Source organism: Diabrotica undecimpunctata, chromosome 8, assembly GCF_040954645.1.
Source record: "Diabrotica undecimpunctata isolate CICGRU chromosome 8, icDiaUnde3, whole genome shotgun sequence".
NCBI lineage: Eukaryota > Metazoa > Arthropoda > Insecta > Coleoptera > Chrysomelidae > Diabrotica > Diabrotica undecimpunctata.
In genome coordinates, this window is record NC_092810.1 from 55,337,438 (window position 1) to 55,362,215 (window position 24,778).

The window sequence follows — 24,778 nt, forward strand, 5'->3', positions numbered from 1 at the left end:
ATTGCCGAGTAGTATGACCGAACCGAAAGCAATTAAAACACTGAACAACCGGGTATATTATATTGTTCAATATTAAACCTAACCGAGTCTAAATTAACAGTCTTAAGAATGCTATTTCCTTCAAATGTCAAAATTACCATCTGGCTAGGAACAAGAATTGTTTCGTTATCCGAATAAATTATTTTCCGTTTTAACCTTTTTACTCCGACAATAACATTTTTGTCTGAAACAATATTTTTTTAAATATACTTTTCATCCAAAAACAAAAAAACTTACCTAATAATTCCCTTCTTTTGAATAAAAAATGCTGATGTTTAATTAGAGAATTTTCGCAAGTATAAGTTTTAAAAACTACTTTTACCTTATTCCTGCCAGCAGATTTAATGTTTAGTAGTAGTACATCGTATTTAAAATACTGGTTTTTAAATAAATAATTATTGACACATACTGGTGATAAACGGGACAAGTTTTTGTATATAGATTCTACAAATACATAGTAATCCCCTGAATAACTTGATTTATATCTATTATTTAAATTAATGTGACTTTTTTCTTCTCTATCCATTAAGAATGTATTATTCTGGGATGGCTCAACACCATCCCCCGATTCACTCATGATAGTAAATCATGGACGTATAAACACAGATGGACTCAGTTATTTACATAAAAATGTGAAGCCAAAATTATTTGAATAGGTCACATTCTCAGCACCTTAAAATGTTGTCACGTTTTTTTATTAAAATATCTTATTCACGTATCGCTGAAAATATTACTATATTTATTTTATACTCTACAGGTGCTATCAAACCAAAATTATAATTTATTAGTTAAATTAATATATTTAATTGTAATTAAAACATCAAGTGTGCACATAGTGTGCATATTATTTAATAATAGCGTATAACAGATATCAACCAATTATTTTATATGTAGAAGCACTGAAAACTATTTCTTAATGGCAACGGTGTTTACATTTCTCTGTCTTATGGCTCTACGTCAAACTTCAAATGCTGTTCCATGTTTGTTTACTTTTTACCCAAGATGAGGAAAAGTTGTTGTTTTTCGTTATTTTGGCTGTATTTTGAGTGATATTTGTAAATAGTGAAATAAACATATTATAATAATGGTGCTACAGTATTGCATTTGCAAAAAACGAAATATTTACATTCCAATGGCTCATTTAATTTGTAAGTACTGCTATTTTACATTATTTAAGATGAGCAACTGAGGAAGCCTGTTTGTTTACATTTTAAAATATGTCTTTCATAGTCGTACCATTGGGTTTATTTATATACATTAATGTATTGAACAAGATATTAGTTCATGAAATTAGTATAGACCTTTTTAAATTGTAAGTAGACATCATCTGATTAAAAAGATCTGTTTAGTACCTTTTTAATTTAATATTTCCCATGAATTCAAATAAATTAGTGAAATGAATAAAACTCATTTATTTTTTTATGTAGGTTTCCAAATAATATTGATTAATGATAAAACTTACTCTAAACTTCAACAGAGAAAACAGTATAAAACCTTTCAAAAGCATCCTTTTTGGTTATTAAAACTTGTAAGGAAGCTGAAAAATATTTCAGATTTTTTAATAAAACTATAAATATCTACAACAGACCAGTTAAAAACTTTATGAATATTTTGATTAATAAAACAATACAAAATGTCCCAAAATAAATTTATGAGCATTTTGGTGACCATATGTATGATGAAGATGCAATCGATGGTCACTCTATGCAACTTTTAAAATTGGTTCTTGAGAAATATTTTAAAATTTTAATTCATCATGAAACGAAGGCTACTTTAGATGCTAACACCGTGCGCATAAGAAGCGTTCTTACTAAGACTGTTTTATTTCGCAATCAATAAATTTATGTCTGTACCAACGTCTTCTATTATGTCTATTTACCATTTTTACTTTAATACTTCTGTTCGCTAAATAGCTTTCCAATAATTTATACATTTTCACGCCTACTTTTTAATAAGTATATTTGCAAATAATTTTATGTCAAATGCCAACAAGAGCTTTGGAATGAGCAATAAATATTTTTGTAGGAGAAACCCTTACTACGAGGAATCTATTCATATTGTATTAAAACAAATTTGTCACAATTTGAAAAAATATGTTTAAATACATTTTCAATAAATATAGGTATGTACTTAAATTTGACAAATGTATATTTTTTAATTGTTTTTTTTTATCGTAGCATTATTTGATACCTATTAAAACATTAACTTAAGCTCAACTATATTTTATTGTATTAATTTTAAAGCAAATAAAATTGTATTTTATTTTTTCTATTAAAACGTGTTTTTATACATTATTACTTCCAATTATTAACGTCTGAATAATTATCCCCGCGAGTAAAAATTCAAGCACGCTTATGCTCATTGAGGAAATATCACAGTCTATCGATACCCGTTTTACTCCCCTATACCCTCTTGTCCAGGAATATCGAAGCTTCAAAACAGTGTGTGTTTAAGGTATCTTATTGCTATGTCCATCTATGTTTATACGTCCATGTAGTAAATAATTAGATCCTACCTTTTTTGTAGATCGGTTTTATTTCTGTATTCAAATTAAATACGTACAAAATTGTAAATGGCACTAGTCAAGGACACCGGTACAGATTATCGATATCGATACACACCTGTTCACTGTCCAAAGAATACTGAATTATGTTAAATAATTTTCAAGAAATAGCTTTTTACAGTTAAAAATATTTTTATATCAAAATATTAATACAAGCAAACATGGGGGACAATATTGTAAATTATATAAATTACACTTGCTACATTATCTTACTGTTTCAAAGTATTAAAGAGGAATATAGCAATACAAGTATAGAAGACATCAAAAAAGTAATTAAGAAATTTAAGTTCAGGTGATGAGGAATTCCAGAATCAAGAAAAGCAACAGCACACATACACACAATTGAGAAAGTGATAATAGAACATTCTGTGTTGTGGCATTAGGCTTAAATTAGATTAAACAATGAAATATACCAAAAGAAAATTTTGCAACAATTTCTCATATGGGTTTATCAAAGACTTACTCCAGCGTTTCTCAACCTCGTACCATTAGCGATCCAATTTTCCATAATTATTTTCACCGCGCCCTGTCTCGTACAAGGACAATATATGTACGCAATAATAATGTACCTTGAGTATTTTGACGCTAAACTTATAGTAAAACCTTAATTACCAAATTACCGAGAATAAGTAAATTTATTGATATGTGGCAACACCGACAACCTGGGAAACCATAAATGAAAGATTAATTAAAGTAAATATGTGTCTTCATGGGTATAAACTAACAACTATGGGCGTATAAGCAATAAATAACGACGCACTAGCCAACGTAAAAGACGCATTTTTTGAACAGCTGCACGAAGAAATATCGAAAGTAAGTCAATCGCGGAAAATAATATTAATGGGGGATATTAACAGTAGAGTAGGAAGAAAAGATGCGGATGAAATAGTAGGAAAATACGGAGAAGACACCACGAACAACAATGGTGAAAGATTCATAGATTTATGCAACCAGAATCAACTCAAAATCTTAAATGGATACTTTCCACATAAACTGATACACAGCTATATATGGATTCAGGAAACACCAAACATAAAATCAATAATCGATTATATTGTAACAAAACAAAAAACCCGACTGAGAGTACAAGATGTAAGAGTTCAGAGAAGCGCAACGTGCGGTAGCGATCACTATTTATTACGTTCAAAAATACACTTCACAATCCGAAGACAACAGAGAGAAACACATATAGACACAAACAAGACAGAAAAAATACAGGAACGAAGATACAACATCAGAAGCCTAGATGAAGAAAGTACCCAAGACTTATTCAAAAATCGGTTGGATGACAAGCTACAAATTCACGCCCCTAAGAATATCGACCAGTTATATGAACGTATAAAAAACTGTTTACACGAAGCAGCATTTGAAGCAATGGGATACTACATAAAACCCAAGGTAAACAAACCATACTGGTGGGATAACGAAAAAGAGGAAGAAATAAAATGTAAAAGACAACTATACCAACAATATTTAAGCTCCAAATCATTACAAGACAAACTAAATTATAAAGAAAAACAAGCAGAAGTACGAAGGAAAGTCTCTAAGAAGAAGAACGAGTCTTGAGAAAGAAACTGCCAACGAATAAATACTTATCTAGGAGGAACCAGAAGCACAGAAAGCTGGAAACTGATAAAAAAATTGAGAAAAGAATAAAGAAGTAATACAGAGCATAAAACCGGAAGACTGGGAAGAGTATTTCAAAGAACTTTTGGTGGAGAATAGAGTTGAATTTCAAGAACATAGAAATCAAAACCAAGATAGAATTACAATAGTCGGCTCACCAATAAGATTAACAACAGAGGAAATTAAAAATGTATGTAAACAGCTGAAGAGGAACAAAGCACCCGGACCAGGGGATATACCCGGAGAATTGTTTAAGTACGGAACGAACAAATTGTACTAATGTCTTCGACAAATATTTCAAGAATGCATAAACACAAGCGAAATCCCTACGGAATGGAAGATATCATACCTCGGTACTATACATAAAAAGGGTGATAAAAATAATTGTGAAAATTACCGAGGAATAGCTGTAACCGAATCTATGAGTCGAATATATGGAAAGATTTTAAAGAACCGAATTGAGAGAGAATACTTAGATTATGAAGCAGAAGAACAAGCAGGATTTCGTACGGGTCGATCCACTATTGACCACATTTTCTCCTTAACCTAGATAATAGAAAAAAAGATGGCACAGAATCAAGAGATTCATATGTTGTTCGTCGACCTACGGAAAGCCTACGACAGCGTTCCACTAAAGAAGCTGTGACAATCAATGGAAAGCACGAATATTAATATAGAATTAATAAAAGCCGTCAAAGTGCTATACAACCAACCAATAACAAAAATAAAAGCGGGGACACAAATAACAACAGGATTTATAACATCAAAAGGATTAAAGCAAGGATGTTGTCTGTCCTCCACTTTATTTAAAATATACCTCGAAAGTACTTTAAAAAGATGGAAACAAAAATGCAGGACAATGGATATACCGCTCACCAACACTATGGTATATACGCTCAACTTTGCAGACGATCAAGTAATAATGGCTCAAGATTATGACGATTTAAACCATATGGCACGAAAATTAATTGATATAAGAGTATGATATATGGGGTCTAGAATTAATAAAAAGAAAACCGAATACCTGTGCATTGGAGTAGAACAAAAAGATCTCATATTAGACGATAACACCAGGATAAAGCACTGCTGTGACTACAAACATCTAGGTATCACTATTTCACAAGATGGAACATTAGACAAAGCCGTAAGAAAGAGAAATACGTCAGGGAGAAAAGCCATCACAATGTTAAACGGCATTTTATGGGACCAATCCATCAGCAAAGAAAATAAAAAGAGGATATATGAGACTATAGTAGAAAGTATCACTTTGTACAGCTGTTAGGTATGGCCACTGAAAGAAAGAACACTAGCAACGCTGAAAGCGACGGAAATGGATTTTTGGAGAAGAGCCGCAGGAAGATCTAGAAGAGAAAGGATTACCAACGAACGCATTAGAGAAATAATGGGAATCAAACGAACAAGCACAGATGACCTAACAACAAAACAACTTATCTGGTTCGGACACATACAAAGAATAATGACAATGAAATGTCCATATGTGACCACTGGTCTAATTAATGTTTTGTAGATTCTAAGATTAGACTATGTATTTGTCTATAGTTGACCTCTTTGATCTGAAACAACAGTGGTATTCACCAATTCTTTCTTCGGAAAACGATTTAAGACGGCTGTATATAATTCCTGATAATATCTTGTAGGCGACATTTAACACTGTTATGCCCCTATAATTTTCGCAGAGTCGTTTGCCTCTCCCAGAAAATATGATTTCTTGTTTTTTCCTGTTAACATATACTTAAACAACATCATTAACTCTCCGAAGTACACTGAATAAAGTCAAGATCAACAATAGTATAACAGAAAGTTTTAAGGTCAAGGAAGGAGTGCGGCAGAGTGATCCATTATCATCTATAATGATTAGCATTATATTAGAAAAGGTTATACATGAAGCAAACATTAGTAGAACAGATCTGATCTACCACAAAAAACATCAGTGCTTAGCATTTGTGGATCAAATGATTGCAGCAACCAAAGGATTGTAAATGAGATAAAACGATGGATAATGGATAAGAAGAACAAATAACGAGCTAACGGTGAACAAATTCCCTTCGTTGGCTCAGTGAAGATGTTCGTTCTGTTATAATGGAAACACCAAATAATAGTAGCAGAGTTTATTGTTGAGACGTACACTATGGGTGTAGACCCGGGATTACTTTGAGTAGAGACTGATGCAGTTGATCGTTGAAGACTATATGTTCGTTGAGTGAATATTGATTGAATGCTTCTCTAGTCAAGAGATATTAGTTTTATATAAATTCTATTTGGGTCAATATTTTTCGCGTACCTAGCGTGATATGTGTATTTAATTTATGTAAATTGTTTAACTTTGTCAGTACTTTTGACTGATGTCCAAATTATTATTTATAATTGACCAAATGTGTATGTATCCTAATTAACTACGTGTGTGTATTTAATAACAAATAGATTCATTCGGTCTACTGGGTGATAAAATTATACTGTCCAATTTCGGATATGAATTATGAAGATTTGATATTGGACATACTGCGGAATCGGGCAATCTGGCCCAAGTGTCAATACTCAAAGTTTACATATAAGTATTACATAACATAGTAAAATTCAAACATGATAAATTATAAATAGCTTAAGAATAATCAATAATCTTCCAACCGTACCCTAGCTATCAATGTCCGACTCTATCTCTAGATTAAAATTAGGGCAATTGGATGAAAATGTGGAAAGTGGGATGTCAACTTGGGAAGTCGACCGTACATTGTTGTGCCGATTACTAACTAATACAGGTACTTCCTGTTCGTTAGTCTGAGTTTGTGGATTCCCTGAACGACATAGTCGTGCAACAGGACGGTACTTCCATAACGTGAGTATCCCAATTATTACCATTATAGTAATGATCCCGGTGGCCACAAAATAATGCCAATTAGATTCGTGAATCGATCGCCACTGCGTATGCGTCATTTCTTGTTCCAGACTCTCCTCCTCAAGTAACACATGACGTAGCTCTCCTCCTGGTATGTCAAGGTAGGTGTTTAGAGGCGTGTTAAACTTGCGGGGTGTCCTCGCCACCAGTTGGGCCACGGGAGTGATTGGCGACTTCAGGCAACTCGTCACTGCTCTGTCCACCCCACTGCTAGTGGGGAGTAATGTAATATTTTTCGTTTGGGCGATACATTTGGGTGAAAGCTTCAGGAATGTGACTCGTTCCAGTACTCTTTCGCTCCGATTTCCATCGCAAATAATGGATATGTGTATCGTGACTGGCGTGATAACTAGCCAGAGGTTGGGAGTACCCATCTTACTCCATTGAGCTGTCTGTATTGTCCTGGCTACCACTGGACATGTGCTATTCTTAGATCGCTCATAAATTTCTTCTAGTATGCAGTTTGGTTGGGTATCCATGTTTCTTATAGCCGTTGGTGAGCACGCTATCTGCGCCTTTGTCAACAGTAAGCACCTTTCTCTATCTTCCGTGGTCAATTCGAAGTAGTGCAGTGTGTTATAATCTACGACCAGTAGATTCCTTGGGGCGACAAATGTGCGCAACACCGACCCCTCAACGTTAAGTGGTATGGCCGTGACTTTGAGCATGCTGTACTTATTTTTCCCTGTCACTATGAAGTAGCCGATGACTGTTATATATCTGTCGTCATGACTGACTTCTGTTTCTATAATGGGTTGTCGTCGTATTTCGACCCCTTGAGGCAGTATCTGCCCTGCTTTCCCTATTAATTTGGTTATTTCACCCGGTTTCACTATATCAATGAAGTGTCCGTGGTTATAGTGAAGGTTTAATATTCCCTGGTAAAATTGAGTATATTCGTTTATGAAGTCCATAACTTGTAATGCTATCGTTTGTATTCGTAACGTGCTATATTCGGTTTCTAGTTTTTGTGCTTTGTCTTCTACTTCGTTAAGTCCTTTAGATATTTCTTGTAGACCTGTGATTAGTGCTTTGTTAAACTTGTTCATTTGCTCGTTTATCCTGTTCTCTGTGTGATTGATTGATGTTATTGTTTCTAACATTATCTTCGCCTGGTGCTGTGATCCCTTTATTAGCTCCTTTTGGTTATTATCTAATGCTTCAATGTTACTGTAGGCTTCGTCATTGACTCCAAATACTGAGGTTAATATTGTTCCTAATATTCCTCTTCTTTCCCTTCCTTTTATTTCTACTGTCAACCCCTCGCTTACTGACTCCGCCTTTCTTTGTCCTTCCTCTAACTTCTCTATTATATCCTTACAATTCACGATTTTTATCTCATGACACAGTTCTCGTACGCCTTGTATCATATTTCCTATTAGTTGGTGCTCTGTTCGAATTCTTCCTTTTTCGAGTAACACCTTTATTCGAAATGTTCCCCGGTCTATGACGACCTCTCCAAGGTCTTCTGTGAAAAATCCTGGTACCGGATTATATATTTTATACGGTTCTGCCTTTATGGGTTTTAACATCGTTAAAAACATTATAGCTACTAGTATTTTCTTCCATCTTAGTGCTGCTGCCTTTTTCGGCTTTTCCTGTTTCTCTTCTTCCAGTCGTATTAGCTTATGTATGGGTCTTTTAGTCAGTTTCCCGTTTGCCTTTCTCACTGTTACTACTCTGGTTAATCCCTCCGCTCCAGGGTGTGTTTCTGTTACCCTCGCTAATGGCCATCTGCCTGGAGGTGTATCCTCTTCTTTAATTATAACTATTTCTTCTTCTTTTATGTTAGGGTGCGCCTTATGCCATCTATTTCTCTGTTGTAATTGGTGCAGGTTTTCCTGTTTCCAAATTTTCCAGAAGTCTCTTTTTATTTTCTCCACTAATCTCCACCTCGTCGGCATCTTCAAATAAGTCGTAAGCTCTTCTTCCCGATTTGGTGATATAATTTCTCTCCCTATAAGGAAGTGAGCTGGTGTCAGGGCTATTTTCCCTTCAGGGTCTTCTGATGACCCACATAATGGTCTCGAGTTCATACATGCTTCTATTTGTGCCAGCACCGTACTCAATTCTTCATATGTTAGAACTGTTTCCCCGATGATTCTTTTCAAGTGATATTTCATTATTCGCACTGCGCTCTCCCATAATCCTCCGAAATGTGGTGCATATGCAGGTATGACATGCCACTGGGTACCTAGTGCCAGTAATCCTTGTTTTATCTCGTCATCTATTTTTTGATTTTCTTTTTTCAACAAATTTGCTGTTCCTACGAATGTGGTTCCGTTATCGCTGTATACGTTGTTGCACTGTCCTCTGCGTGCCGTAAATCTCTTGAACGCTGCGATGAAAGCATCCGTAGACATATCGCTTACTACCTCAAGGTGTACTGCCTTCGTTGACAGACACACAAATACTGAGATGTAGCCCTTATAGCTCCTCTGTCCTCTGCCTCTCGTGGTACTTATTTTTATTGGCCCGGCATAATCTATCCCTGTGTTAGTAAAGGGATGACTCGGGTTCACTCTGTCTTTCGGTAGATCTCCCATTAATTGTTGTGCTGCTTGGCTTTTATACCTCCTGCACCTTAAACATTCTGCTAGATGATCTTTCACGGTTCTTCTGCCGTTGATTATCCAGTATTTCCTTTTTATGTACTGTAGTGTTTGTTGTAATCCGCTATGTAGATTTCTTGCGTGACTATCTGTTATAAGTAACTTTGTTAATGCACTATCCTTTGGCAAAATTATCGGATGTTTTTCTCCGCACTTTAGATTCGTGTGTCTCAGTCTTCCGGTGACTCTTAGAATTCCTTGTCTATCCAGGAATGGTACCAATGACGCTAATTTATTTTTCTTGTCTAATTGCTGTTTCTTCTCCAGCTTATTTATTTCTTGTTTGAAGTAGGCGTGCTGTGTGTGCTTTATCACCTTTAATAGCGTTTCCTCTAATTCTTGGACTGTAAGCTGACTTTGTCCATTGTCCTTCTTTTTTCTGCATTTGTCTGCAAATCTCCTACAATATGAAAGTACTCTTCTCATTCTTTCTAAATTTGAGAATCTCTCGCATATGTCCTCCTTTATCGTTGTCGTGTGCACCGTTATTTTCGTTTTGACTTCCTCCTCATTTGTCTCTGGTATTTCTTCTGATTCCTGAGTTAAAGTTTTGTTACTAGTCAGCCAAGTTGGTCCCTTCCACCATAGCTCTGCTTCTAATAATTCTGATGCGGTACTTCCACGTGAGAGGATGTCCGCTGGATTTTCCTTTGTATCTACCTTATGCCAATTTTTCGGTCCTATAACGCGTCTTATTTCCTCTACTCTGTTGGCGACGAACATTTTCCACCTTTTTGATGATCCCCTTATCCAAGCCAGGGTTATCGTTGAGTCCGACCATGCATATACCTCAATGTTTTCCCTGTTCAATGCTTGTAGGGTTTTCTTCATTAAATTTGCTAGTAGTACCGCGGCACACAGCTCGAGCCTCGGTAACGTCGTTTTCCCTTTCAATGGTGCGACTTTCGATTTTGCTATCATTAGATTCGTTTTAATTTCTGGGCCTAATACCCTTGAGTAGATTACCGCTCCATATCCTTTCATAGACGCATCTGCAATTCCATGTAGTTCTACTCTGTTTATCTTGCTTAAGTTGTTCCACCTGGGCAATGTTATTTTCTCCAGATTTACTAATTGCGCCTGGTATGTATTACACCTGCTTTGTTGGTTGCTAGTTAATTCTTTATCCCAACTGGTCTTTTGCTCCCATAATTCCTGTATGAACATTTTCGCCTGAATTACTACAGGTGCTATCCATCCCAGTGGGTCGTATAGTTTTGCTACTTCTGACAGTACGTGTCTTTTCGTTATTTTCTTTGCCGTCGTTATCCCTATTTTGAATGTGATTATATCCTCTTTAGGTGACCAGTGTATTCCTAACGTTTTCCGTACTTCTTCTTGTTTGAATGCCTTCGAGTCTACGTTCCTCATATCCTCCGGTACGTTCTCCATTATTTTTTCTTCGTTGCTCAACCATTTTCTAAGAGTGAAACCTCCTTTTCTGAACAGTTGTATTAATTCCTTTTGGGCTGTTTCTGCTTCCTGCACTGTCTCAGCTCCTCCTAGTATATCGTCTACATACATGTTTTCTTTTACAATTTTCGATGCCAACGGGAACCTCGCTCCTTCGTCTTCTTGTAATTGTTGTATTGTTCTTAACGCTAAAAAGGGTGCTGCGGCCGTGCCGTATGTCACCGTCGTTAAGTTATACTCTTGTATGTGGTCCTTTGTGTCCTTTCTCCACAAAATTTTTTGATATTTTTGGTCTTCTTCTGCCATTCTGATTTGTCTAAACATTTTTTCCAGATCCGCTGAGTATGCTACCTTATTGGATCTCCATCGTAATAGTATATTTGTCAAGTCTTGTTGTAATTTCGGCCCTGTGTGCATAATATCATTCAGGCTTACTGCCGATGAGCTTTTGCTTGATGCGTCAAACACGGCTCTTATTTTCGTTGTAGTACTGTCCTCTTTTCTCACTGGATGATGAGGTAAGTAGTACCCATCTCCCTGGTTTTCTGCTATTACCATATGACCTTGGTTTTCATAATCTTCCATGAATTGTCTGTAATTCGCTTCTAACTGTTTGTCTTTTGCAAACTTCCTTTCTAGTTGCATCAATCTGGCGAATGCTTGCTGTTTAGATTCTCCTAACTTTGCGACGTCTTCCCTAAACGGAATTTTTACTTCGTATCTCCCTTCTTCATTCCTTTTTACAGTCTGTCGATACAGTTCTTCACATTCTTGTTCTTCCACTGAGAAACTTGTATCCTGATTTACTTCTTCTAATTCCCAGAAGTTCTTTATTTGTACGTCCATTTCTTGTCTTGATATCATACAGCTTACTTCTGCTTTTATATTCTCCCTTTCTCGTGCTATTCCCGAAACTATCCATCCTAGTTTGGTGTTTTGACTCAGGAGTCCATTACTTATTCTGTGCATCCCTTCTGTCAATATGTAACTGTATTCTTTTACTCCTAGTAGTAAGTCTATCTTCCCTACCTTGTAATATCTTGGATCTGCCAGTATTGCATTTTTCTCGTTATAGTCCGGTAGAATTATATCCTTTTCCGGTAAATTCCTTGTTATCTTCGGTAGTACTAGTGCTTCTATTTCCATCTCGAAGTCACTTTCGTAATGAGTTTCGATTAAAAGTTTCATACTCCAGTTGGCTGTTTTTTCTCCTGACGAGCCTATCCCGGATATGGTCGCCTGTATGGGCTTCCTTGTTGTTCCTAGCGTCGTCGCAGCTTGTTCCGTTATAAATGCGCATTGTGACCCTTGGTCGATTAGTGCTCTCATTATGTGTGAATCTCCTTTCGCATCTCTTATGCGTACCACAGCTGTCGCTAGTAATGCTTCACCTTCCTTATGGCTTGCACAGTTTACTGAATTCTGCCCTCTTTGCTGGTCGTTGCTATTCCTAGGCCCATTGGTATCTTGTGTATTTTCTCGCATTCCGTTATTTTGTTCTCTGGCGTTGTATGGATTATTATTTCCTCCTCTGTACCTATCAGCTTGGTACCCGTTTCTTCTATTGTTTGAATCTCTTCCATTTCTTTCTTGTGTTTGTTCTCGTTTCGTTTCATTGGAGTTTCTTTTGTTGCTTGTGTTTCCTTTTTCATAATGCAACATATGGTGGTGGTCTCCGCCACAGTGTCTGCACCTATATTGTGAATAACATTGTTTTTCTTTTTTATGTGCTAGACATTTTGTACACAATCCTTTTTCTTTTATCATCCTGTTCCGGTCTCTTACATTGAGTTCCTGAAATTCTCTGCAGTTCGGTACTCCGTGATCTCCGTTGCATATCACGCAATGTGTTCTTGGTTTCCTAAGAGATCCTCCTTGCTTCCCTTGTCTTTTTTCTGACTCCAGCAGTTCCAGTGTCTGAAATCTTCGCTGTAGGAATGTTTGTGTCGATTTGTACGTCGGTATCTCTCTACTGTCTCCAATGTGGTTTTCGTACAGCCTCCTAGTTTCATTGTCCCATTTCGTTATGATAATTCGGGCTATCAATGGGCTCCACGCTTCCGTGTCTGTTCCTAACCCTCCTATGGCTTCCAGACTTTCGTGGAAGGTGTCATGTAGTGATTTCAATGCTCTAGCAGAAGATTCCTTTACTTCCTGCGCTAGTAGCATCCTGTCTATTAATTTAAACAATATCATCCTTGGGTTCTCATACCTATCTTTTAGCATGTTCCAGGCCACTTCGTAGTTGGCCTCGGATATGTTTAAGTGTTGTATCATTCTGTTGGCTTCCCCTCTTACTTGAGTTTTTAGGTACTGCATTTTTTCTGCGTTTGATAACTGGTCGTTTTCATGTATTACTTTAGTAAACAGATCGTGGAAAGTTCTCCACGTTTCATATCTGCCTTCATACACAGGGATTTTTACCTGCGGCAATGTCACACCGTCCCTCCTCTGTGTGCTTTCTGGCCGTTGCATTCCTGGCCTTATTTTCTTTAAAACTTCCCTGACTTTCCTCTTTAGATGATTTATTCTCTCTACTTCTCCAATATCTGTAGCGTCCAGTTCCTCATTTACTGCTGCTTCAATCATTAGTGTATTCACCTTTTCCATGTATTCTCTTAACTCTGACTGCAATTCTTCATCCTCCTGCAAGTCTTGTTCATTTTCTGGCCGTAATAATTCCTCGATTCTTTGTTTTCTTATCTGTATCTCCTTTACTTTCGGTGCTTTTCCTCTTTTCAGCACCCTTCCATATTCTTCCAACAGGGTTTTCCCCTCAATGTATGTCTTAAATACCTGATCATAGTATTTTGTTTCAAAATATTTTTCTTTCGTTATACCCCCTTCTAGCAGCTTTTCGTGGTTATTTAAAAATTTTGCCCAATATTCTTCTAATTTTTCCTGTCTATCCCGGATGTATTGTTGATTTTTCCGAGATTGGGAATCCTTTTTTGTATTTGAAACGAGTTTCACTATTTCTGTTCCTATTTCCGCTTGCTTAACGTATAGACTCTCCATGATTATTTTAAAAATTTTTACATTCAGCGGTAAATATATTAGACAATACTAAATGTACGTTATGTATTAAATAAGTATACCTGTATTATAACACTTTCTTTTCTATCGGAATGTGCAATTTAGCAAAATATGAGTTTGACCTTGCCTGCTGTGCTATTCTTTGCATTGAGGTAGGTCAAGATGTAATCCACACACTCTTATAATGATATATATACATATATATATATATATATATATATATATATATATATATATATATATATATATATATATATATTGTTATCAAAATAAATGAAATTATTTGCTACGTAATTATTTTAATTTTTCGAAATAAAATATTTAATTGTAATTAAAAGCAAGCTATATGTATGAACGTTTCTTTTTTCAAATTGTCATACAAAATTACTGTTTAGTTAATTATAGTTGTGAATGACGTTTATTTTTGTTTTATCAATTCTCTGTATTATTTAAATGGTATGCATTCTAAAGTACATTATTATACGATTGATAGAGTGGAGATTGTTGTTCTAAATTGTTAAATTGTAATAAAAAAAAAACTTGTTAAATTGTAAGATTGTAAAAGTTGGAAGATTTTGTAATTATTCAAAAACTTACGGTTTTTTGTGTTCTTAGACGTTGAGGATCCCTCGCTTCTGGTGGGTTCTGCAATCGGTCCTGTCCTTTGGCTGCTCTGCGGCTCTAGTATGGCTCTCGGCTTTGGTACTGCTCTCGGCTCTAATATGGCTCTCGGCTTTGGTACTGCTCTCGGCTCTAGTATGGCTCTCGGCTTTGGTACTGCTCTCGGCTCTAGTATGGCTCTCGGCTTTGGTACTGCTCTCGGCTCTGGTACCGCTCTCGGCTCTAGTATGGCTCTCGGCTTTGGTACCGCTCTCGGCTCTAGTACTGCTCTCGGCTTTGGTACCGCTCTCGGCTCTAGTACCGCTCTCGGCTCTAGTATGGCTCTTGGCTTTGGTACTGCTCTCGGCTCTGGTACTGCTCTCGGCTCTAGTATGGCTCTCGGCTTTGGTACCGCTCTCGGCTCTAGTATGGCTCTCGGCTTTGGTACCGCTCTCGTTCTCCCGGGTCTAGTGGTCTCTCTCTGCTACTGAGGGTGTTGCTGGCGTGGACTGTATAGGCTCTCTCAAACTTCCTTGAAGTATTCTGTTTCTCGATAGGACCATGAACAAATTCCCCTCGTTGGCTCAGTGAAGATGTTCGTTCTGTTGTAATGGAAACACCAAATAATAGTAGCAGAGTTTATTGTTGAGACGTACACTATGGGTGTAGACCCGGGATTACTTTGAGTAGAGACTGATGCAGTTGATCGTTGAAGACTATATGTTCGTTGAGTGAATATTGATTGAATGCTTCTCTAGTCAAGAGATATTAGTTTTATATAAATTCTATTTGGGTCAATATTTTTCGCGTACCTAGCGTGATATGTGTATTTAATTTATGTAAATTGTTTAACTTTGTCAGTACTTTTGACTGATGTCCAAATTATTATTTATAATTGACCAAATGTGTATGTAACCTAATTAACTACGTGTGTGTATTTAATAACAAATAGATTCATTCGGTCTACTGGGTGATAAAATTATACTGTCCAATTTCGGATATGAATTATGAAGATTTGATATTGGACAAACGGAGCTCTATCAAGAACACAACATAGTAGCGGTGATGATAAATGAGATATGCCGCAGTCCTATCTTGATTTTAATTTTATGGATGTTAATATTGTAAGAGAGATATTGTAGGAGATTCCCACAGGCAAAATACCACTCGGTCGTTCCAGAATGCGATGGAGAGATAACATCCAAGCAGATTCTCGGAAAATGAACATTCCATTTGACCCTAGGTTGATGGAAGACCGAACAAATTTGAAAAAAATTGTACAGTCAGCCAAAACCCACCCAGGGTTGTAGCGCTACGTGATGATGATGATGATGAATATTGTAACGTTTTTAAATAAAACGAGCGGTTCGAATTTATATAAATATATTTATTTATAAGTTTACAGCACGAAAATATCTTATCAACTAAACTTAACTCAGGTAGGTAGTTAGAAGGTATGCTTATATATAAAAGTTATTATGTACTAGAATATTCTGGCGTAGTCCACCTCTAATTCTTCTAGAAGGACAGATCATCCTCGTCCCGGCCTGCAACCGTTATATGGGCTACGTAGAATGCATGTTCGTAACAATATCTTAACTTTTCGGGGGGAGGGGGTTTGAACCTCCAAACCCCCCTGACTACGTCCGTGGTTATAATTATTTTAATATAAATATTTATGATTCTATAAATAAAAAGTATTTTTTTTTCAGAGCTTCAAGTTTCCATTAATTACAGTCATAATACATATGTGTGTAAAGTTCCTTCTAGCTGCATTTATCCGAATAGTTTTCTTTAAAAAACAAAATAAACAGAATGTCAGTTATGGATGGAAGGAGTACCTTATGGCTGTGGGAACAACAGGAATATTTAGTGGCATTGACATTAGTTTCTCCAATTGGGCTTTGGAATTAATCACTGTGTCTTTGTAAGTACTTTTTTATTTAAAATATATGTAAATTATATTAAACCACGTTACCAATTCAAGTATATCTACTAAACTGCTACGGAATAATCACAAATTAGCAGATTGATTAGCTGATTGATGTCTCTAGGGGGTCTTTGCTTTTGTTTATTTTTGATGATTATGGGGGGTCTAGATGGTGATTACGTCAGCAGTAGTTATTAACTTTTTTACACATATTGCAACCCACACATTGTCTATGTTTGATAACGAAACGCATTTTTGGGGATTCACACAAATAATGTATTCATTTAGATATTCGCTTAGAACAAAGTAGAGGAATTACCACACGCTATTCATTTGTTTAAATTTGTTCGGTCGATCTATTGCTTCGTTTCGGTACAATGGACGAGTTGACGTATTGTAGGCAAAGTGTGATATTATTAATAATATATTAAAATTCTTAAATAATGTTATATTTTTACATCTCTCATTGTGTAATTGGAATTGTTTTTAATCAGGAATCGGGGACGCTCTAACTGAATCAAGTTTAGTAAAAACATTACTTTAACAAACACCTCAGTTTTGCATAGTTGCAAGTAATTCAAGCTTGGGTGGCCTTGCTTACTCATACATAATATTGTTTGATCACTTCGTAATGCAAGGACGAATATAAAAACGGTTAACAATGAATTGCGAACAGTTGAGTTGAGTTGACTTGTAGAGTTGGGTCGTAGAGTTGGGTTGTTAAATTGGGCTAATAAGTAGGGCCGATAACTTCGAGATCGAGATGTAGTTCTCTTTGACTTTAACACTTTCGCTGCCAATGACTCCGATCGGAGTCAAAGTGGTCCTTTGCTAGGTGAGCATTACTCCGATCGGGAACAGTAACCCGTTGATTTTTAATACGGTATATTTTACTTAGTACGAGGCCGACGTTAGTTAATGTTTGTCAGGATGTGAGTGAGGACTTAGTGTCGAAAATTTTTACCAGTTCTTTGCTGTGGTAGTTTCGTGATTCAAAATGACGGAAAGTTGGCCGGGCCCTTCAAACTGTGAAAAACAAGAAATATTTCAAAGTATTTCAAAAATTCCTATGGGTATTAAGGGACGAACAAAGAGAAAGCGTTGTAAAATATGTTCAAAAAATTAGAAAGCAGACAACCTATCACTGCGAAAAATGTCCTGATCTACCCGGATTTTGTGTTGAATGCTTTGAAATTGCTCATATGTGAATCAAAATCAAATCAATATGTGAATCTTTATTTTATAGAATAAATCAACATACTTTTTCTAAAATCCGTATATAATTATTTTTCTAGAAGAACGTTCTAATTTGCCTTGTGCTGATCGGAGCCAGTCAGCGATACACTAGAAATTCTTAGCCAGGTGCGCATGACTCCCATCGGAGTTAAAAATTCAAATCACATTTTATAAATAAATATACACTTTATTTAATATTATTACTTATATATTCTAATATCAATTACAATGATATTTTAGAAAAAAGTTATTGCCGCTCCTGGGTAACACCTCTCGAAAAAAATCAGCAGCGAATGTGTTAATTAATAGCCCAGGCTGTGGGGGAAAAAAGGGTGATTTTACACAGTAATCCAGGAATTTATGTAATGTGGCCTACGTTATAAAGGGCAACCTCAGGAGCAATCCCCCAGTTCATTCAACAAAAAATTTTTGGATATTGCTTATTTATGAGCGTTTGTAGGTGCAAAATACGTATTTTTTGAGTTTTTTTCATTTTGTGCGTAAAGTAAGTGTTGTAATGGGTAATTTCTGTATAGATTATGAAAGTACTCTATAAGGCCTTCAATTTGAGCCGGTATACGTTCAACTTAATTTATTTGTTATTGCAAAAATGACGAATGAAGGTTATAATTAAAAAACGTAATATTTATTGCAAAATTGATTTTTTATTATTTCAAATATATTACATTCAAGCCTATAAAATTACGAATCGAATGAGCCGTAGTAGGCCTAGATCGCTTAATTTGTTGCTGAGATACGTTAATTAGTTTATCCCACGACCTTCAACTTTGAATGCTCATAGGATTGCCAAAAAAATGGTAGAGGGCCAATTCTTGTTTCATTCTCTTTCTAAAGCCGTAAATTTTCATAATCCACTGGAAAATAATGAAAAAATTTTTCTTAACCCATTAAAAACAATTATTTATGAAGTTGTAAAATTGCAGTTATAAATATTTAGAGCTGCAGCACCCCCTATGTACCCTACACATTTCTAATTTGCAGATTATTGTAGCTGGCTTCGAGACGAAGATTAAAAAAAAGAGTTTTCTACGCCCAATGGGAGCCGAGTTAGCATATTTTTTTTTAAACCAGTAGAAATTGTTATTTGAACTACAGTCATAAATTCACTCTCAAGACTCAATAAAAAAATAAAAAAAGATAAAATTGAAAAGTGGTGACAGATGTGGAAGAACAAAATGGCTTTCGTGTAGACAGATCATGTATAGACACCATATTTTCTCTGATGCAGGTTATTGAGAAAAGGTTAGCCCACAACCTTTCAACTCATAGAGTCTTTATAGACCTGACAAAAGCATACGATAGGATACCACTCTTAGTACTGTGTATGTACTGTGTATGTACTTGTAATGGAAAAACAAGGAATAAACAAAAGACATTTAAAAGTAGTTCAACAGCTTTACAAAAATGACGACATACATTAAAACTGGTACCAAATTAGCCAGAGTAATTTCTATTACTCTGTCTAAGGGTCTAAAGCAAGGCTGCTGCATAGCACCTACTCTTAGCACACAGCACTCTTCAAAATGTATCTGAATAAGACGCTCTCAGTGTGGAAAGGGATTGCTGCAATATGGACATCCCAATCGAAGATGAGAGATTGTACATGATACACTTTGCTTAAAACCAAGCCATTCTAGCCGAAGACGAGAGTGATGTAGACTACATGCTTAAAAAACTGGAAGAGGAATACACCAAGTGGAGCCTTACAATTAATATTAAAAAAACGGAGTATTTAGTAGCAAGGTAAAACTAGAAAGCCTACAAATTGAAATGGGAACTACATAATCAAGAGAAGCCTTTAAATACTTGGCAGTCCAAATAATATCAAAAGTAGGAACTAACGAAGACATACATTCCAGTATTGGCCAAACAAGATCAGCTACTAGACAGTTACGCGGACTGTTGTGGCGTAATATGCTGATATGGCCATGGAAATGAAATTTTGGAGACAACGTTGCTAGCTCACTACTTGATAGGATGAGGAACAAAGATATTTAGAGAGAAATGGAAATTTATCTAGACATAATCTAGACACATCTGAAGCTAAAAGACTATGGATTGCTGAAAATAGATGGGCAACAAAGATAGAAAGGTAGAAAAATGAACTCTGCCCACTAGAAGAAAATGAGGTAGACTAAGATGGTCCTGGAGATGTCGAAGATGTAATAACGGCCAGAGATTTAAAAACTGAAATTTTAAACGTTGGAAATTAGGGTAAATGTGAATTGTTCGAATATGATACTTCAATAAATTTGTTATTTCAATAAATTTGTTCATATTTCTTATTGTATTGTATCCAGGTGTTAATAGTATATAATTTTTAGGTACACAATGACCAAATCAACGACTATAGTATTTATTTTGATATTTGCCATTATTCTGAAATTAGAAAAGAAGGTTAGTATACCATAATAGTACTATTTAATTAACAGTGCTTGTAGCTTTGTATTTAGACATTAAAAGTAGTAACTAAAAGGGTAAATAACGATCTATTTTTTAAGAGTAAAAATAAAACACAAATATGAACTTTCTATATATTTACGGAAAATAGTTACTATGTAGTGTTATTACCCAATGCAATATAAAGCAAGCGATTTTAATATGTTCCATTATTGTGACATAGTCTAACACGAATCCCATTGCCTAAAGTAGCTTTAATGTAACCAGTGGCTTTCATGACCACATCCAGAACTACCAGGAGTAGCTTTGTGTGGTTGTTTAGGTGCCTATCAGTGCATATCAACTTCCCCTAACTTTGGCAATTACATTGGTGAGTTGTTCCCGGTTTTCAGCATATCGAATAGTATTAATCAGTTCTCCATTATTTTCACTTCAACCTTTGTATCTTGTCAAGCATGTTTAAAAGTTACATTTAAGCAGATATTGAATAACATCAGAGATAGACTGCATCCCTGCATGCTGTATCGTATCAAAAGCTTTTTCGTAATCGATGAAAGCTACATAAATATGTTTCGACACTTTTGGGGAAGTATATTTAAGGCAAACAGTGCCTCATGGATATCAAATGTATTCCTAAAGCCAAACTGGGTTTTCACTTCACAAAAAAGGTACAAAAGTACCTTTTGCATTTTTTCCCTGAACTACGAGAAAAAAATTTGTCAATGTGTCATCGCACTAATTAATCTGCATTTTTCATCTTTTGCTCGATGATTTTTCACAAGTGCTATAAAAACAGACATTAGCCATTCCTCAGTATACCACCAGTAGTATACATATTTAACCAGTAGTTAATTTGGGATATTGTCTGATCCAGTTGTTTTCTTGGTTTTGGCTGATTTTATGGCATCAAGAACTTCAGATTTTAAAATTTCAGGTCCTTTAATAAAGTATAGTAAGTATTAATACTAGTCTTTCTACTAGCATTAAAAGAAGTTATATAAAATATTACATTGTTTTAATTTGCCAAATATTTTTTGGTATTTACTTTAAATTGTCATTATGGCTAAATCAAAATGCATTGAGATGAAAAAAATCTAACACGACAAAAGAACTTCTGGCTTTAAAGGGAAAATTATTCGTTCAAAAAATATTTCTTCATGTGGTTCTTTCAAATACTTAAGATATATATTCATATATTCATACAACTCATAAATTCTCGAACATTCAGTTGGCTTATTGTACATCTTCCATTCCTTCATGATACCCATGCCAGGATTATGGATCCCTATACCAGCTTATACCATCATAATGGATGAGTAAAAAATATTTCTGGAGTCACTTGGTTGTCTTCAAGGAGTGCCGCCTGAGATTAATGCTTTGCCGTCATCCAAGATATGGTTGAGTATGGTTGCTAGGTGAGATCATATCAGCACAGGTTGCCAGTGGATGCCCGCAGGGAGTAATATTATCACTGCTGTGGAATCTGGTTATGGATGGGTTGATTGGGACACAACAGAAAAGGTCATCAACTCTTGGGCTATATTAATGACTTTGTTTTACTAGTACAAGGCAAGTTTAACACAAGAGTCAGGAATAAAATGCAACAGGCTTTGAATGTAGTATTAATATGGACCAGAGGGATAGGAATATGCATAATTCCTCAAAGTCTAAAATAGGAATCTTCACAAGAATACAAACATTAGCATAGGACCATTAAATCTTCATTTATTACTTTGAAGGTGGAGAGAGAGGTAAAATATCTCGGAGTTACTATCGACTCAAAGGTACAACAAAAAAGTGCAATGTTAAAGCCAAGCAAGGTTCAAAGACTAGCTTGCTTCAGCATAACGTGTGAGAAGCACTTCAATTGCAGCAATGAAAACTCTATTGCAACTTCCTCCCTTGCATAACATAGTAAAGGGAAAATCGAGAATGGGCGAAGATAGACAGCAAGAAGTCTAGACAATGTTCCAGTTAGATGCGGGTCTGTATCATGATTATAAAAGGATCCCCACATGGTCCTTAGATATAATGTGGCCCTGATGGACACAACTGGTATACAGATGGTCAAAAACTGAGAATGATTCGGGACCAGGAATCCAGTGGTGATAGGAACAACCACAGTTCAGTCCCACTGGAAAAGTACACATCTGCATTCCAGGCAGAGATCTATGCAATCCTGCATTGTGCAAGGATAAACAATATGATAAACATCTACACAGTCAGGCAGCCTTGAGAGCTCTTGCCAATCCAAGTATTACATCCAAACTGGTATGGGAATGTCGCGAAGAACTAGCGGACCGTAATAGTGGAAAACTTGTTTGGTTGTCAGGAGAAGAGAGAAGAATCAGAAGCTGAGTAGGACGCTGGATTCGAGGAAAACACCAAAGAATACTGGGAACAAACTCATGGGAAGAGTTTTATAACTCAGACCTTCAAAAAGAGAGCTGTAGAATTTGGCAAAATGAACAGGAAGCAACTCAAAATAATAACGGGGTTACGAACTGGATATGTGTCAGTAAAAGGACATATGATTACGATGGGATTATTCAACGGAGATCTAAGCTGCATATTATGCAACAAAGTGACAAACACATTTTGTGCGACTGCAAAGTACTGGATCGCAGAAGCAATATATAGAGACAATACATATGGAGGGTAAAATCATTTTGGAATGGGTGTCATAACATAATATGGAAGGTGAACACATTAAGCCCAAAGGCTGCAGATAGCTTCCAATGAAAAAAAAAACAGATATGAATAAGCCTATATTTTATCTGCAGTTCATTGGCCTATTCGAGCGGTAATATGCTGATATGAAAGATGCTCTCTTTTTATTTCATTCAATACCAGTTCTTCGCGTTGCTACGTGATGTGATTTTTGTTCTGATAAAGGATGCAGTCTTGGTCAGAGTAAATCAAGTTTTAAATATACCCTGAGGTGCAAGGTTAATCCTTTTTCTAAAGAGATATATTCCATATATAAAATCTTATCATATGATTTAGCCTCAGGGATATAGATATCTTTTCTACAATAAATTTGATACTGTATACAATTCAAACTATAAGCATTGGGATGATTTCTTATAGGCTATAAAAAAACGAGAAATTAAGAAAAACGCACAAACATAAATACCCACAAAACTTCTATTGATGACATTCTGTCACTGAGAAGCTTCTGTCGTCAGTGAATAATATATTTTGTCAAAATTTAGTAAATACTTTTAATTTATACAATGAATTTTCATTTATTTCGTCTTTTTTGGTCGACCTATATATGGGCACTTCTCAACGTTTCGCTGTAATTTCTTTTCTCAACTTTCGGGTATCTTATTCAGGAGCAGAGAAATAGTGTTGGTCACGGTAATTCAAATAGTACTAAACTTAACCGAGAGGCGAATACCAACAGTCCGGGAAAAGAAAAGTACTCTATTATTTGCGATAATTATTATTACGATTATTGATTCGTTTCTGTTTATTTTTTCTACTATTTTAAAAATTTACATGAGAATCCCAAAAAATACTGTTAATATTCTTTTTTTATTTTTATACAATCACGTAACAACAATAATGACCATTTTTGCGATTAGCTTGTTAATATTTATCAGTAAACATAATATGTCAATAAAAATATGATAAGGCATGTTTAGTTTTCATGACAAACAAACTGAACCTTCGTCTATATTCACCACAAAAACATGTGTATTACACAAATATATAAACGTTGCGGCATTTAAAAGATAATCGAAATTATAAAATTGTGTTTTAAATGATGAAAAAAATGAAATGCAATTAGACTTTTTTAGAAATACTTAATTAACTGCGAATGGCAAATAATAATTTAATATTTTTGTATGTTATTATTAAATGAACATTTGCAGTGTAAAAAAAACTCTGAGAACCACGTTTTCAAAACTTCATTTGGCACTGAGAGTTATTAATAAATCACTGTATCTGTTTACAAGCATACCGTTCATTATAATAATTTTTTACAAATATAACTGCAGAACTAAATAATAAACTACTTCACTAACTATAATAGTGTCGAAAAATAGAAAATGTTCAGAATTTCTGCGAAATTACCTACAAAATTTGGAAAAATAGGAAGGAGTAATAAGCAACGCACACGAGAACATTTTCTAAAACGACCTTGTTTGTTTCCTCGTCGAGAAAATATTCTGTCATAGCATAGTAAATAACAAACGTATATAATTGATGGATTCGATACTTGATGGAAATTTATTTTATGTAACAATAATACACTGAAAACTTTGTTTTCAAAACTTCCACAAAATTTATTATAAAATCTTTTCACTACAGCTGTTTCGGCAGAGTGCCTTACTCAAGTGATCTATTTTTGGCATGCGTATACACTTTATAGTCTTTAA

General features: G+C 35.4%; 1 protein-coding gene across 1 annotated transcript in view; it reads left to right on the forward strand.

Moving 5' to 3' along the window:
- LOC140447577 (solute carrier family 35 member C2) overlaps nt 1-24,778 on the forward strand; it is a 61,743-nt gene that overhangs the window by 18,942 nt on the left and 18,023 nt on the right. The window contains exons 2-3 of the mRNA XM_072540304.1: nt 16,516-16,730; nt 20,315-20,387. Coding sequence (XP_072396405.1) covers nt 16,516-16,730; nt 20,315-20,387 — 288 coding nt within the window. The remainder of the gene's footprint in view (nt 1-16,515; nt 16,731-20,314; nt 20,388-24,778) is intronic.